The 18,471-nt window shown below is 27.9% G+C and overlaps 1 protein-coding gene across 1 annotated transcript; it reads right to left on the bottom strand.

Annotated features, from left to right (window-relative positions):
* Positions 1–1,637: 1,637 nt before the first annotated feature.
* Positions 1,638–3,990, bottom strand: LOC119681834 (vesicular acetylcholine transporter). Its single transcript, XM_038095125.1, has one exon. It carries the CDS (start codon positions 3,471–3,473, stop codon positions 1,695–1,697), a length of 1,779 nt encoding a protein of 592 aa, XP_037951053.1. The 5' UTR covers positions 3,474–3,990; the 3' UTR covers positions 1,638–1,694.
* Positions 3,991–18,471: the final 14,481 nt, after the last annotated feature.

Genomic DNA, 18,471 nt, shown 5'->3' with positions numbered 1-18,471 from the left:
AATATATATGTATAAATATATTTTTAGTTTATTTTACAAATATAAAATTTAAAATATAATATATCCTTTGGTTTTTCTAGCTTAGTTGAATTAATGTTGAGATTCGATTTCTGATTTAGTTGTTAATATACACATTTAAAAAAATTATTATTTAATTTAAATTTTATATACATTAAATTAGTTAAAACTTTTCATTTATGTGTAAAATTTTTTAAATTAAAAGTTGATCAGAATGCTCAAAATAATTTTTAAAATTTACAAAATTATGGCAACTAATCACGGATTTTCTTTATAATTAAATAATGCAGATAATTGTATTGTTTTTAAATGGGCCAAATATTTTAAACTGCTGTTTCTTGATTCCTGGAAAATATTTAAAGTATGAGTCTAAAATGAATATATGTCATCTTTTAAAATTTAGATATGCTAGGATCCACTATGTTTTTGCTAATGAAAAATTGATTCAAATCTTTTTTTAACCAATCACACTACTACTTTCACGAGTTTATCTGGCCAAATATTTCAAACTGTTGTTTGTTGATTCCTGAAAAACTATGACTCTAAGGTTAATATATGTCATCTTTTAAACTTTAGATATGCTAGGATCCACTATGTTTTTGCCAATGAAAATATTGATTCAAATTTTTTTTTAATAAATCTGACTACTACTTTCCTGAACTTATCTGGTTTTCGTTATCTAAGAAAAAAATATTTGTCTTTTTTGTAGTATTTTTTGAAAAGGATACTGATCAGCAGTAAGTACTCATTCAGTAAAGAGTGAAATGTAGTAAAAGAGTGTCTGATAAAGAATGTAACGTACACACTGTCTGAAAATTAAGTTTAGTAAACGAACTTGAGGGACTATTTTATGACAGCTCCTTTATTTCTACAAAAAATCTTCAATACAAAATCAGTTTTCCTTTATGACATTTTCAAGTAATGTATTATTTCGTGTCTTAAAAGTTTTCAAAGATATGAACAAAAAGATATATCATTGCATATTATTTTAATACAATGACTTTTAAAAATGTCTATTTTATAAGCTCAAGCTAATGTTACATATCAGTCCTAAATCTGATTAAAATTTTCCAGACGTCTTTATCAAAAGAAACAGCATAGTACTTCTTTCTCAATTTAGTATTGAAATTTGTAATAAATATTTTGCCCATTCTTATTAAAAGTAAAAATTAAATACAAATTCTATGTAATTAAAAAAAAAATATTATAATTTTTTAAATTCACTTAAAACCTGAATATCCTGATAGTTAATTGCTAATACAATTATATATAATTTTATTATAACATTTAATATTTTACCACAAATCGATTTACTTATCACAAACACATATGAATTGAGTTTGTTGAATAAAAACTGAACTCGTGTATAATACAAAGATTTCGTGATTTCATTAAATGTTAATTTTATAATTAGTTACTTAGTTCCATAGAATATTAAATATATTCTATTTATTTTCTATATGCTATTCGTAATTATAGTGTACGATACACTTCACTTGTTCTACATGCCTAATTAAACTCTTTTTCACTTCTGACTTTCTTTTAATTTAAATGCTTTATACTAACACCAACAACAGATTACAATATTTTATAATAATTAACGAAATATATATGCTATGCGATCGAATATATAAAAACAAACGTAAATTACCGCTAACTTTGTGTAAGACAACATTTTAAAATCCTTGTCTAAAGGGATTTGCTGGACCAGCAGGACCTCTACTCCCAGCTGTGCTACCACCTATTGGTTGCTGCTGCTGTTGTTGCTGTTGCTGTTGGAAGGGATTTGCAACACGTTGTTGAGGCAGATGTCGTGTTTCTTGCTGATAAGTACCTCCTTGCTCCTGGTAACCAGGTTGATATTGTTGCTGGTATTGCTGATCTTGTTGATAGCCGCCGCCACCTTGCTGATAGCCTCCCTGAGGTTGATAATCGTAGTTGGCCTCATCCACATTTGTTTCTTGTTCTTGTTGATACTGTTGTCCATATTCAAGATGATTTTTAAAGTTACCATCGACAGGTTGTTGATCGTGCATTACATATGTTTGATATTCCTTATTTGGTGGATCTTGCATAAGTATATTTGCTTCATTCTCAAATGGTTTAAAGTCATATATATTGCGTAGTTTACGCAACACCGGCACATAGAGTAAATTCGAGAAGGCAATTAAAAAGTTAAGTGCTGTAAAACCAATCGCTTCCACTACACCACCAGCTATAATTGGTCCAACAGCATATGCGATTGAGTACGAAATATCGGCGATAGCATAAATGCTTCCGTACACTGAAACGTAACGCACATCCACAAGGTAGCCTAGTGTGGGCAGCAGGGCAGTATCAATAAGTGCGATGCCAAAGCATATGATACAAATGGGTATCATTAGTACCTTATAGGAGCTTGAGAAGGGAATGATAAAGCAGGACAGACCTTCCAATGCTAAGCCAACAGCAGCCATTAACCACTGATGATGTGGATATTTTCTAGCCATTTTAACAGTAATTACCACGCCTAAGACATGTGGAAAGAATGCAGGTAACCACACCATACCTATTTTCCAATTTTCTGTGGTGAGATTATCTTCCATCCATAGCGAAATGGTGGGTTCCAAAAAGGCAAGTGCAACATTTGACATCGTAAGTGCGCCTGCACACACAGCTATATAGGGATCCATTAGAAGGCGCCAAATTGGAATTGTTTGTTGTGAAACTTCTTTACTTTGCTTAAGTGTCTCCTTTACCGGCTTCATAACCAGCAATAACATTAAGCCGTCTATTAAACATACAAATGCTAATATGAGAAATGGCACTTCCTTACCAGCAAATTGATATAGTGCTCCACCAAATGGCGGAGCTACCAAACAACCGAAACTGATAAATGCTAATGCAATACCCAAAGCCTGTGACCGTTCATTTTCTTCAGTAAATCGATCAGCAATCATAGCTAAGCCAGATGTATCAGCAAAAGCAGAACCTGCACCTTGGAGTGAACGTGCAAAAAATAATAATCCATAACTACGTCCACATGCAAATAATGCTGTTGAGAAAAACATAATTATCAATCCAATCATCATTGGTATATCATAACCAATTTTATCAATCAAGCCACCAGAGAATGGATTCACCATTAGCTGCACAATAGCTTTCGAAGCGAATAGTATGCCCGTTGCTGAATCTTGCCCATGATGATCGTGATGCATTGGTATTACTTTTCCGGTACGGTTATCGAGTAGCAGTGGTGCTGGTGTTCCATCTTCGAACCCTCCAATTTCGCGTAAGTAATCTGGTATAATCGGAACAATAACCATATATAACATATTGTCTAATAGCAGTGCTATAGAAACTATAACCAATATCAATCGTCGTTGATTGACTGGTTCCTGTATTTTCTCCCAGACAATATCTTTAACCTCGCGAATTTCGAGATTAATAACCGGAATTTGAAATGAGCCAGCCATTTTGTATTTGTTGCGAGTTCAGTGGGGTCTTACTGTGATGAGGACTTTAAAAAATGTCCTTGTTATGCTCTAAAATTTTTGATGTTGTCTTTTCACTGCTCTATTCGCTAGGATATCTTTTTCTTTATTTCAAAAATAATTTATTTAAAATGTTGTTTTAATATTTCTTTTGTTGGTATTTGTATTTAATATTGTTGCAAAAGTATAATTAATTCAATTGTTTGTTAGTACTATCCGGTTTTGTTGTACTCAGATGTTTGTTTTTTCTTTATGTCAGATGTTTTAGTTGGAAATATCCTTTTCTTCATGGTGTGCCGATTTCACTGCAGTTTCTTATTATTACTGTTATTCTTTTAACAATAAGACTATGACCACTGTTTTTGCAATCCTTGCTGTTGTGAGTTTTCTTAACTGCACGCACATAACTTTTTCAGTTCCTTAAGAAAGTTGAAGTTTACAGCTTCTATTGTGCTGTTCCTGGAACCAATGCCTGTACATCTTTAATGCAGCTGGCGTACGTCTGGACAACCTTTAACGACACAGAAACAAGATTTCGTTAGTTGCGTTTTGTTCATATTTTTTTATTGAATTATATTTTTTTTTAAAAAGCATAAATTTATTTTTCCTGTATATTATTTTTTTTTATTTTTATTTTTTTTTTTTAAATAAACATTAGTAGAGTTTTATGATTGAAATGTTGTTTCTGTGAAGCAAGAGGAAGTCCTGATTATATAAGCCATTGCAAAGATAGTACAAATTTTCAAACAAATGTTTTATGATTTTGACTTAATTAAATTTTTAATGTATTTTCGAGTAGTTAATTAAAAAATAAATTATTTCAAATATCATGTCTGTTAATACTTTTCACTAGTGACACACATTTCAATCATAAAACAATTACTAAATTATTGATTTAAATACATTTCAATATTATAACGATGATAAATATATTTTGAATATGATATTGTATACGTATATATGATTGTATGTATATGACTAATTAAATAATTATAATGTATGTTTATATATAGTATGTGCACTTGATTGCAAATAAATTACTACGAATTTAAATTCAATTAAAATAATTTGTATCTATTTGTTTTAAGGTAAAATTATTTCAGAGATTGGTTGGTTAGGTCAAGTTTTTGATTATTTAATAATCAAATAATTAAAATCATATTTCTGCTAAAACAAGTGAAGTTTGATTATTAATTTCATACAAATAATTTTTCGTGTTAAAGAATACGTTGAATAAATAAATATTTATATATATTGTCAATAGAATTCAAATTTTTAATTAGTATCTGTAATTAAAAATCTTTCATATGATTTTTGCTGTTATTTACAATAACTATATTTTATTTCTGATGTTTGTATTATCTTAAAATGAAATTTGTTTAAAAGAAAATTAAAATAAGGACTAGGAAGGTAATAATACAGATGATCACTAAAATTTGCTTGACAGCTTTTTTAATTATAGAACTTCTACGAAAGATGGTTTAAAAAACTACTATCACATAACTAGCACATGGATCCTTCTTATTCCTCCTCACATCACACATGTATCCTCCTTATTGATTTAAGAAATCCATAATAAAACTTGAATTGGCAGAGTAAGTAAGGAAAATATTTTGATATACTTATAATAATAAAATATACTGCTAGTATATCTATATTGTACTAGAAAAATATAATATTTACGTATATCATTTAGAAAAGTGTTGTTAAAAAATACAGTATTTAAAATATTTAACTTTTATTGAAGTAATATGAAGAAATATTTAAAAAGAGTTTTCTTCGAACAGTAGTGAATTATAACAACAAAAGTTAATTTTATATTATTTTAATTAATTGAATTTTTGGCTTTGGTGTTGAAAATGGTGTTGGAAATAATTCTTGTATTTAATTATTTGTAAATAATTTTTTAAGACTGTAAATACTAAGAATCGAACTCGTGCCCTGCCAAATTTGAAGCTCAGAGTCAGCGCACCTTAACCAATTGACCTAAAGCCCTACTTGACTTTTATGTTCGCACATTTTTCTGTAGTTTTGTTACTTTGCTATGAAAGTTTTATTAACCAATTCACTTGCAGCATTTTTATTAGAACGAAATCATAAAGCAGGTGTAGAATAATTGAAATCATTAATTATATTTTTATTTTTAATTGTTAAATTTCAATACTATTCTTTTTGTAATATTTAAATAAATGCATTCTACTATAAGATTTGGAATATAATTATTTAGAAAAATATGATATATTAATACGTTAAAATGTACAACAATACATGGCAGTAATATAGTGAATAGAAGACTTGGTTCTAAAAAGTCAAGCCGTTATATTATAATTTACTACTAAAAGAATATATAAGTACTAGCAAGTAAACTTAAATAAGATTCCAACCTAATTGTTTTGAGTTCACTTTCTGTTAACAATGTGCTCATTATTTAAAAATTTTCTTATTAATAATGTGAATTTTCTTATTAATAAACTTAATTTTTAAATGTTAAAAAGTATAAATTACTTCTTCTCACTACATGTCGAAGAGTCCTCTTAATTCCTCCATGTATTTTAAGAAATAATGTTAAGTCTAAAATAGTTATCAGTCAAATGATTTTTAAATAAACAGTTATTTGTATTAAATCAATTCGAATTTGTGAACTTTAATTAATTTTAAGTTCTGTATTAACGTATATATTATTTTCAGAATATTTGCTATAATTTTTCAGTGTAGCAAGAAGGATATAAAAAATTTAAATACAAATACTGTGTCTAATATTTATTCATTTAAAAATAATATTGCTGCACGTTTTTGCTCTTGACTTCCATTTATGCATTTATGTGTATGCATATAAACACACCTATATATATATCTCATATATATAAAAAATTTATAAAAGAAAACAACCCCATAAAATGCTCCCAAACCTATAACCAAATTTCAAAGCCTTGTCGTACACACAAACACAAGAACGCGTTGAAATATAATAGAAAAAATTGACTCAAAGGTAACAAGTTGGGGTCGAGTAGTATGGTACTATAGATGTATCTGAATACAGCTTACAATTATATCAGAACACACACAGTGTATACGCTGTGTGATAGCTTGCTAGTGCTAGCTACCCTTATACAATGGCACCATATAATCAAAAATTGAACTCAACACGACATGGTCATGAAAATTTAATGATGAAACGTCGTCTCAACATAGAAATTATGTATTAAATACATACAACCAAAAAGGTGAAATCCTGTCTAGCATTGTACTTATATTGCGTGCAGCTGAAGTGGACCTTTGTATTATTATATTTTTATTTCTGAATGTATTAAAGTAATTGCATTCTGTAGTACCTTTGTGAATGTGAATACGTACGAGTACAATAAAAATGCGTGCTACAAAATATAATTATAATTACACTTATAAAGCTTAAATCGTCGATATGCTTACGTCCTTAATGCGATAGTGCTTAGAGTGTTGTATGACCTTTAAACGGAACTCTGTAGAGGACCTACCATAAGTGTGTACTTAGGCAATCCTTAGTATATATTTATGGTATATTTCACATAAAAATAAATAAAAAATTGAAAATTAAGGTTACAGTGAGAATGGATCAATGTTACATGTTGAATTCAAGTACAAAATTATTAAATTATTATTGATGATCTTGGATAATCAATTTTCTATTATATATTTAATTATATGTTTGATACTTCCAACAAAAAATGAATTTTTATAAATGTATAAAAATTATTAAAAATGAATAAAAAAAATTGAAAACCTCTATTTATAACATATTATGACAAAAATATTTATCAATTTTTTTTTTATTTAATTAATTTTTTATTTAACATAAATGCATTAAAAAAAATGTGTAATATAAATGTATAAAAATTTTTAAAAATAAATAAAAAAAATTGAATAGCTCTATTTATGTTATGACAAAAATATTTATCAATATTTTTTTATATAATATATTTTTAATTTAGTTTATATAACATGACACTCAAAATTTTGTATGCTGAAAACAATACTTTGAAAAGATGATTAATTTGGTCGTTTTAAGAATCACTTTTTTCTTAAGTTTTTAATTATTTTGCAGGTTAACATTTTTTATATTGAAATCTCTAATTTTCTTGAAAGCAGATCCTACACAAAACTAGTTTCTATTTTTACACACGCCAATGTATCAATTTACGACAATCACAAATAGTTTAAATCCTCACAGAAATACCCTAATCGGTTCCCGCTTTTGCTATTTGCAAGTGAGGTTTAAGTTTTAAAAATCCTCAATGGATTTGCTTATACTTTACTATCACAGTTAAAAGTAATAATATCAGTGCAATTTCTAACTGCAATCACAAATTTGATTCACTGAAAGAGAAAAGAGAAGAGAAGAGAAAATAGCTTATCAAAGTGTTTAGAGTTCTTTAAACATCCTTAACCATCAGGAACTATCTCCATTAAACATCCTAAACTATCTCCATTTCTACTTTTGTATATGTATCTTAACCGTTGATGTTTGCTGTAGCCAGTTTAACTTAAATTTATCAATTTAAGTTCTAACAACAAAATTATCTTTGGTGCAGAAAAGATAAAAATATTTCACTAAATTTATTGAAATGTAATGCAACTCTAAGGTGTAAGTCCATATTAACTTAGGTTAACACTTACAAATCACTATACCTTTAGATGTTGAATCTAATGTACTTTCAATCTGTTAATATGATTTTTTATAAAATTTCCCTGATCTCACTAGATCGAAGTATATGGCTGTCCCATTTTTTAATTTCGTATGCCCATTAGACATTACTTAAGTATATGAATTTGTATATCATTCAATGTTCGTTTCTTTACTTTGCCTCAGCTATATACTATATTTATAAAACTGAATACATATATATATATATACATATTTAAAGAAAATTATTTCAGCAAGTTCTTGTTGATATGTAAAATGTGTCGTTTTTGAAAATTTGGTAATGATTAATTATGGATATTACCATATTATGATCTTTTGAACAAAGAAAGGTTTAAAATTGAAATTAATGGGATGTTTTATTGGGTAATATTTCAAACTAAGACTTATTTTCTAATAAAAATCACTTACATTAAATAATTTTTAATGTCAATATGATAGTTACTTTAATAGAAACTTTGGTATTTCATAGAGAGGTTTCGAAAAGTAGTGAACTACAGGAATAAAAATTATTGTTGCTTCAAATTTGGCAGGGCACGAGTTTGATTCCCGGTACTTGAAGTCTCAAAAAAAGGATTTGCGAATAATTAAATAGAAGAAATAATTTTCAAGATCACTGATGATGGCTATTTGGCAATACTCGAAAAAGCTCTATGGTCTAAAATAATATAAAAGAATTTTTCTTGTTGTAGTTTACTACCTTTTGAAAGCTCTCTAATAATCATTTACCACAAAAAATATTATTCACAACACTAACATTACAGTATATTTATTACTTATTTACTCAAAAATAAAAAAAAAATACTAAAAGCAACTGCTATATTTCGTGTTCCTTTGAACTTGTAATTCATGTTCATAGCAACTCAACTCGCATTTAAACTTGAATTCAAAATTATTTTTGTGTTCCAGAAAATTTTATCAAAATATTTATTTTTTCTCTGTTTACCGAGTTTTAAATTATACGATAATATAAATTTATATATTTCTTATAATGAAATCATACCCTGCATGCAACTGCTGTTTAAATTCCCATAGTACCACCCTCAAATTGGAAGTCTGCTTTTAGTATGTGCTAGAGTCTTATAATTTATATTCAGTGAAATGTAATGCCTTGAAATATTTTATACAATATTAACGTAAGAGTTCCACAATCAGAGAGAACAATGAAAGGTGAAAATTATAAATAATGGTTGTATTATGGAAATTTATGAATTTCATTACAAAAATGGAATTACAGTTTATTTTCAGGTACATAAACGTAAGGGACATAAAATTTTAGAAATGTACAATAGAAATGTAAATATTTAAAAATATCTTTAATATACAAATTCATCAAAATTTATAATTTTAAGCTTTTGAGTAGCGCAAAGTAATCAGTGTTTGACAATTACTTTAATTTTTTTTTTAAAGTATTAAATCATTTCAGAATTTTTAAAATTGTATATTTGTTTTATTTTTAATGTTTATGTTAAATTTTTAAAAATTTTTGATAATTAAATTTTATTTATTTTTTTGTTTGATTGCAGCAGCAAATTTTCCAGACAAGGTATTACTTGCACTTCATGCTTTATGGTTTCGAGAAGTGAAGCTTAAAATCCTTTTGGGGTTGTGCTTACAGAAAACTGAATAATTTATTTCCCAAATTAAGTATTTTTCTTGTGAATATTTGATAAAGAACCACATGTGAGAATAGCAATGTAATGCACAAAAAAGCATTTATATATTAAAACATATACAATATATTTGCATACGTCTAAAGGAAGAGTTTCATTATTTGCACATAATATGCAGAGAAAGATTGAATGCATGCATTTTTTTATTTTGTGTTAAAGAAGATGATATATTTTTAATTACAAATTTAATATACTCAAAGAACATGATATAATTTTATAATTTTAATAGAGTATATAGTACTTGCATAAATGACTGTAATTGCTAGCAACAAATTCACGTAATTAATGATGGTAGGTTCCAAATTTGAAGACATAAAAAAATCTTATTTAAAATATATATAACTATGTTTTAAGTATATTCAATACTCCTATAGAAATTAATTGAAATAATGTACATATTTTAATATTAAAATAATATATATTTTTCTGTTAATATTTTACACTTATGAGACTTCTAAAAAGCAAATCATTTAGATAGGAAAATATATTGAACAAAACTATTCACCCAGTAAAAAGGCTTTTTTTCAGAATACACTTTTTCCAAATAAAACTACTCATAATATTCGCAGACTACGAGTAGTTTATACGTCCTGTCTCATCTTAAATATAGACATATTTTTATTAAAAAAATTCAGAATGTCGAAGAATTTAATTGTATCTGTTAATGATTGTATCTAATAATTGAATTTATTATATGTTACCGACTCTACTAACCAGAAGCTACAAGTTGCACAAAGTCAGGCTCTCCGAAGACTCTTCAAAGTGCCATGGTACATCCGCACGAAAGACATGCTAAGAGACTACAGAATAGATGCGGTAAAAAAATACATAAGGAACAGAGCTATATGCAAAACCGACAGGTTGCCCAACTTAGCATTATCTAATCTCAGAGTAATCATTAACGTACGGGGCTGTATGCAGATCTAAATAATCACGAAGCTTATGAGGAATACACAAATCAGTCAATGAGATGGGTGGGACTCTGCAGAAACCCCCTAGCTATCAATGAGTAAAGCTTTTGTGGCTTTTACTATATCACTTGTAGCAATAATAATAATTGTTGATGTTCATCAGAGACTATATTATAATAAACACGATCAGAATTTTATTTTTTAATAAGAAGATTTTAATTTTAATAATTAAATAATAATCATTGAAAATCAAAGAATTGCTTATAGATATTTTTTGATTATATCTTCCAAATATTGTTATCACTTATTAGTTGAGAAATAAATAAATACCATTATATTTAAATTATAGGTAGAATATAAGTTGTAGTAATTTCATTTCTAAACATTTTTTAAGCAATTTAAGTTTGTGTTAGAACGCCGCTATATTTGTATCTAAGAGGTAATAGATAATTATAAAAAAAATATAATATAAGAGTGACCATAATAAAAACAGAACTTTAAAAATATATATTAATAGGAGTAAAAATAATTTCCAGAGCAAAATAAAAATTATTTCTGAATTAACTTAGAATCAACTGTAATTAATTAAGTAAAAAAATCCATCTCTTCAAACTGTCAAGAACAATTATTAACATACATATATAATTACAAAATCTTTTGATGTCTTCTTAGATTTTTTTTATTTGTGTTGATTTTAAATACTTAAATCACTTGAAATTGATATTTTTTATAATTTGTCAAACAATTCAACCAGATAAACATCCCTTTTTTTCGAAAATGAAACGAAATTAAATTGTATAGAGAACTATACAAAAGGAGATATATTTCTAATCCGTCATAATATTTATTGTGCTTATGATAGCGAGAAAAAAATATTTTTACACTTTTAGACGACAATTTGTAAATCCGAAAGGGAAGAAATAAATAATATATTTTCACATTCTCTAGTAGTTTAAGTTGCCTTTTTCAAGTGCCTTAGAAATAAAAGGGGTTGCCCTTGTCAATCGTCAACGCAAGGATTATTCAAGCGTACTAATGAGCACAAATGTGTTGGAGAAGTAATAGAATTTATTGGACTTGGCAAATTATAATTGCTATAATAAAAGAAAATAAGTGTTCTTGGAAAAATGTACAAATTAGCAAATGGTTCAGAAAGAATTTATTACATCAGTAATGATTAATGAACTGATAGCATGTGTGGTCAGTTTGGCACGTACTTCAGAACACGATTAGAGAGCAAAATTTTTTTTTATTGACCAGTTAAGGTCTTATTTTTAATTTTTTTTATATATATTTATTGTAAATTAAAAGCGCTCCCGGTATTGAGTAATAAATCCTTTGTAAATGCAATAAATGACTTTATATATTACTATAATATATAAAGTTTTTTTGACTTCAGTAAATTTATTTATTATTCTTTCATTTCATTTTCTACAAACTCATAAATTTTGTAATTACTTTGCAATTATTTTTCTCCTTTCAACTTACGAAGCAAAATTCTACTTTCCTTTCAATTCCTCAACTTCTTACTTTCATTCACTGTAAAATTTCTTTAATGAGCATTTCCAATTGCCTACTCAGCCGTAAATATCAGCCCATACTACTTGAGAACGCCCACTTGTACATCATTAGTAAAGGCGTACATAATGCGCCCTAACCTTGAGCTTTACGAGTCCACTTAATTTTTTTTTTTTCCTATTATATTATTTATGTTTAATTTTTCAATTTCTTTTGCTGTTTTGTTTTTCTTTAAATGTTTTTTTTCACATTTTTTTTTGTGGTTCCGCTTGTTTTATTTTATTTTTCCTGCTATTGTCTTCAGCTTGTACACCCCTTATTTTTCTTGTGGCTTTTGTCGATTACTGTTATACGCCACTTTGATCGTCTTAACCCTCTTCAATGTACGGTGAAGGAGCATAGCGAATTTCCGTACGTTTTAAATCGAGAGCATAGGTTAAACCTACTTTATAATCACACTTCTGTCACAGTTTTAGTTGGCTTAGACAAAAACAAAACAAAATGTGCTTTGTGTTGACAATGTTCCTGCATTTTCTGTCAATTAGTCTAACACTTTCTAAGGATTCCCCTACATTCTCTTTTTCGGTAATTAACTTAAACAAATATTAGCACTATTTTTAGTATAAGTTTATTTTTATTTTAATTAAGTATTAATGTGTTGGGTTGGCCTGCAGTTAAGTGACTTTGGTCATTTGAGTCATTTGTGGTTACAAGGTTCTTTAAGTTTGCAGTCAAGTGCGGTCAATAATAATACTGATAATAAACTATAGGGTGAGTAGAGAAATTCCCTTAAAGATGCAACAAATGTTAATGTTTTGAATTCTTTACATTTATTTCAACATTGAAAATGTCTATATGGTTTTTTTCCAGTTGCGTTTTTTCCCATTAATAATGAGTCATATTTATTACGTATTTTTAGTGCAGTTAATACTAGCACTTATTATTTAATTACAATATAGAAGTAATTTATCATCGTAAAAAAATTAAACTAATTTCATTTTATTTTTAGTTAACTAATAAGGAGAACGAAACAATCTTTTAATAATTTAAAATAGATCGTTCAAATAGTGTGTTTTCCTCTTTAAGATATGGTGTTATAAAGTAACAACCTCCATAAAATATATAACAAAATATATATATAAAAAATAGAACATTAACATTTTGAATATTAGTTGTCAAAGTGCAAAGGTATTTAGAAAACAAGATTTCATCTTTTAAAGACAATATATAAAAAAGGAACGAACGCTGCGTAAACAATGGTTTTGATAGATAATAATACCGTTCAGTTAAGGAATGGCTTGAAGAGTCTTACGAAGCCTCTGCAACAGAAAACTAAGTCATTATCTTTTGAAAAGCTATGTCTTTAATGCGATCGATAGCGCTGTATATTCTCGTCACCAAAAAAAGACCATTACTCCGACTAACATAAAAAACTTCTTAAAATATTTTTTAACGATTGCATCTTATAGTTATAAAAATAGGTGACATTAATATTATTTAAAAAATTCAAAGGTAGACAAACTCTAGAGTTAGTTAAGATAATTTGCCGTAAAATCTTAACACTTCGATGCTCTGAACAAATATTGTTATAATGCGTCGATAAGCGCCCTATTGAAATTCTGCCGGTACCTATTCAAGCTACACATTTAGATATAGTTTGCAACTTGGTGGGGTGCGAGATTAGTTGAAAATACAGTACCTTTCGAAAGTCAATCAAAATTACTAAAGACGCAAAAGATGATTGAAAGGTTATAATATTTGTGTTTGGAGATCCACTTGGTAAAATATTTATTGTGAACTTAATGGTGCATTTGATCGATGGATTTACAATAGAAAATGAGACCGAAAAAAGAAGAAGGAAGTGCACTTTCATAACTACAAGAAAACGATAGTTAGATAGCATTATTAGGCTTATTACACTTCTTCAAACAAAATATTTTTCAAATATAGACATATTGGTTGCTTCCTGTTCGTAATCCACTAAACCCAGTTTCATTTCATTGCATTTGATTGATTTTTTTTCAAATAAAGAAGAAGAAAGTGCAGTTCCATTAACAAAATCTACCTTATCACAAGTGGATAATAACGATAGCCAAATTATACAAACTACACTATGACATATGGAATATTTTTCAGATTTGGCACTCATTGCTGGCTCCTAAATTTGTAAAGAAAATTCCAAAGAAAAAATTTTGGCCTAAATGAAGAAACAATCGCTGACACCGAGATTTACAATATTTAAAAGATCTCAGATATGTTAGAAGAATTTTAAAATAATTGAACAAGAATTAAATTAATGAATAATGTTGAATTTTGTGCAAAACATTTTTTTTGACCATGATTCCCATATCTGGGGGACTCCGATTTGACCTATTTGACGCGCCACAAATTTTTTGGACAAATTTTTTTGCGACACTATATGCAGCTATGACTTAGTTTACCAGATTTTGAGATTTAAAATTATATATTTTAACATAAAAATCATTAACAATGAGTAAATGTGTATTCTAAATTCTAGAATTGGAAAGTTGTTGTCATATTGGAGTTTTCTACAAATAGGTTTCTTATCGATATTTGTCTCAGATGAAATACTTTTTAACAGATTTACTAATAGAATAATATCGAAATTTCAACATTTTGTATTATTCTGCTTTTTTACATTAATTCTGACGATTTTTTTAACTTTAAAAGCTTTTATTTATTTATTTTTCATTAATATTTTTTATTCAAAAAGAAGATAATAAATTTATGTGAGTCAAGAAAAAACAAATATTATTTATGTTCTCATGTTAAAATTTTTCTTAAAAAATTATAACTAAACTAATATAGGAAAAGTCAATTTGAGAGTTTTAGCATCAAATTAAATTAACTAGTTTATTCTTCTTAGTGCTTTAAGCACTTAAAATCCACTCTTGAGATATTGATTTCTCTCTGACGATGTAGGAACAATTTTATAAAAATTTTCTGCAAACAGAATCAAGTACTTTCAGTTTTAAATGTCGCCTAGTATCGCAACACAAAATCAACACGTACTTTGTCTTAAGAGGTCTTAGTCAACAGCACTTTGAAGGAGCTTAAGCAAAAACAACAAAAAAATGAAAACCTTATCCTTGGGGACCGAAAAAGTTTAGGTTTCATATTTTTTTTCATTTATTTTTGTATATGAAGAAATATTTGATTTTAAATCCAAAGCCATTATGCCAAGTACGTGTTGTTATTTTTCATATATACTTTGATTACAGCGAAAAACAAGAAAATATTGCTTATCAATTCAGTGGGGATATTAACGCATTTTTGTTGCTTTTGTTGCGGATGCGGTGTGATATTTTGTAACAAAATATCAGCTAATAGCTGCTGGGAAAGCAGTTTACTTTTTTACGACATTAGTATTAAAAAAAATGTAATAAACGCTACTTTATTATAATCATTTTATGGGCAAAATGACAATGGGCGTTTACGGATGTCCCAATATACACGTATCAAAGGAATATGTGTATATATGTATGTAGCCTCTAAGAGAACACCTTATGCATAAGGAGTACACATATAGTCGGTAAAAAGTTGTGACGTGGCCATATAAATCAAAACATTAAATGGGCGTGTTTGTGTTCTTATTATATATGTATATACCTCCTTATTTATGTCACTGCTGCTGGATACTTTGTATAAAAAAATATTCCCAACATTTATTGATATAATAAAAACTCCATAATATAAGTATACAATAAATTTATACCCAGTGTTAGATATATACTCGTACTTAGGAATATAAAAGATATTGTTTGCTTTTAGGCGATTGACGATGATATAAATTTTTCTTGAATATTTGTTAAAAATAATATTAAATGACTTTAGCCAACATTTTGGGTTTATTTTTGCTTCAATTATAATTTTTATTCAAATTGGTATTATTTTACTGGATTAAATAGTTTTATCCTTGAACTTTGTAATTCAATTCCATGGCACGTAAAATGTCTTGTTTTGTTGTCGAATGACTACTGCATAGAATGAAAATTACTAATTAAGTACTGCATTGTGTTTTCTACTCCAAATTTTCCTTTTTGAGGCTGTAAAAATCATTTTCTTCAATAAATTTACAAACTTACAAGCTCTAAGCATAATGTGTTTCCTGTAAAAGTATTAAATATACTTCGTATGAATACATGCGTACACGTAGTCTTCCCTCGGGGGCAGTTAATTTTCTTTTTCTTTTTCTTCACACATGGTATAGTAGCTTTCTTTTCACCCTCCTCAGGGTTTGTAAATTATTACTGAGACTTATTTTGGCAACTCATTAAATTTACGATGCATTAAAAACAGCAAACTCATATGAGAATTTATGCAAATGTTTTTTTCTTCGATAATATTTATTTTCTTTTGTAATTTAATATTTAGTAAAATTTTAAATGAAAATGAGTTTACTATCTAAATGACATTTTTTGAAGCATATCCTCGTTGCTTGTCTTTAATTTAAAATTCGTTGTTTGAAGTGTGATTTTTAAATTATTTTAACGTTTTCGCCGTAAAAAGCCATTAACCGCCTTCACTTTTGCTCCTTCGGTGCCAATCAAAAAATAAAAAAAAAAAAAACAAAGTAAAAAATCATCTGCAACATAGCAATTTTCACTGTTGTCCAGATGCCTTGTTTGTAGGTTTATTGGCTCATACTACCCTTGTTTTAATATATCTTGTTATATTCGTTTTTTCTTTCGATATAACATTATCAAGAAACATCAAACATGAAGACAAATGTGTAAAGTGTATCCTTCTTGTTATTATCCCCTTTTCTTGTTTTGACATAAAACCGCTATGAACACATCAAGATGGGAACAAGGATACAAAGCACAAACAAATAATGCGGTAATGGTGGAAACTGGTCCTGGGGTGGTGATAATACCTTTACCATTTCTACTAACTTCGGCGTTCTTGCTACTTTGTTTCTTTATTGCCTTAGTTTTTTTTATTGTTTTTTTTTCTTTTTTTGTGTTTTATATTTAACATAAAACAAAAGGAAATGAAATAAATTTCAGGAAGTTCAAGGAATAATAGTAAAATTTCGAGATATGAGTTTGCAGAAACATTGTTGGCTGTAAGAACTTTTATCGTTTTTTATATTTCGGATATTATTTTACACAGTATTTTAAGTTTTTGATCATTATTTATACTTATGCTTCATTTAAATTTTAATATTTTTATATAATACATTAACATCAAAAATGCCTAAGAAATGGTTTCCTACAAAAACTTGTCTTCATGTTTATTTTGTGCTTTTATGATTTTTTTTTCGTTATTCTGGTGCTATGCCTGTTCTTTGGCTTTTGATTATTTTAATATATGCATTTAAACTATGTTGAGCACTAATTCCATTAAGAAGTGCATTAAAGGGGAATTTGTTGTATGGAAAATTTAATATTGTGTGACTTTATTACCGTTTTACGACTGTAAAATATCGAGATAGTCTTAAGAACTTATTTAGACCTGACGAACTATTGTGTTAACAGTAAATGATTAGTTATCTCACTTTAAGGTTGAGGTTCTTACGGCGTATATTAATGAGATTGCTAGATTTTACGTCTCGTTTTGGACTCTTTTAAAGATTACTTGCTTATTGATCTTTGCTTATTATCAATCTTTTTTATTTTGCATATACCTACATTAAGACTGAAAAGTTTTCGGAAATTCTCATTTAAAATTCGCGCGCTGTATATTTTTCGATATTTTAAGTTTATGTAGTTTGGCAGCACTGTCCTTAATTACTATGCCAAAAATGAGCTCGATCTGTCAGACAGTTCGTTTACGGCAGCTGTTGAAACCAGTTCACCTCAGTAGTGCGTTGCGAAATGTCTTCGACGGTCGTACGACCGTCCTGGAAGGCTTTGTACCACTCATAAACTTGAGTTTTCGATAAAACTGATTCCCCATAAGCCTTTTGTAGCATTCGCAACGATTCTGCACACGAAATTTCGTTCGAAACACAAAATTTGATGCAAACTCTTTGTTCAATATTTTTTTCCATTGTTTTTTTCGCAACGCCCTACTGAGGTGAACTGGTTTCAACAGCTGCCGTAAACGAACTGTCTGACAGATCGCGCTCATTTTTGGCATAGTAATTAAGGACAGTGCTGCCAAACTACATAAACTTAAAATATCGAAAAATATACAGCGCGCGAATTTTAAATGAGAATTTCCGAAAACTTTTC

The sequence above is a fragment of the Teleopsis dalmanni genome, chromosome 2 (genome assembly GCF_002237135.1).
Source record: "Teleopsis dalmanni isolate 2A chromosome 2, ASM223713v2, whole genome shotgun sequence".
NCBI classification, from domain to species: domain Eukaryota; kingdom Metazoa; phylum Arthropoda; class Insecta; order Diptera; family Diopsidae; genus Teleopsis; species Teleopsis dalmanni.
Note: the sequence above shows the minus strand (reverse complement) of the source record. Positions and strands in the feature narration are given on the sequence as shown.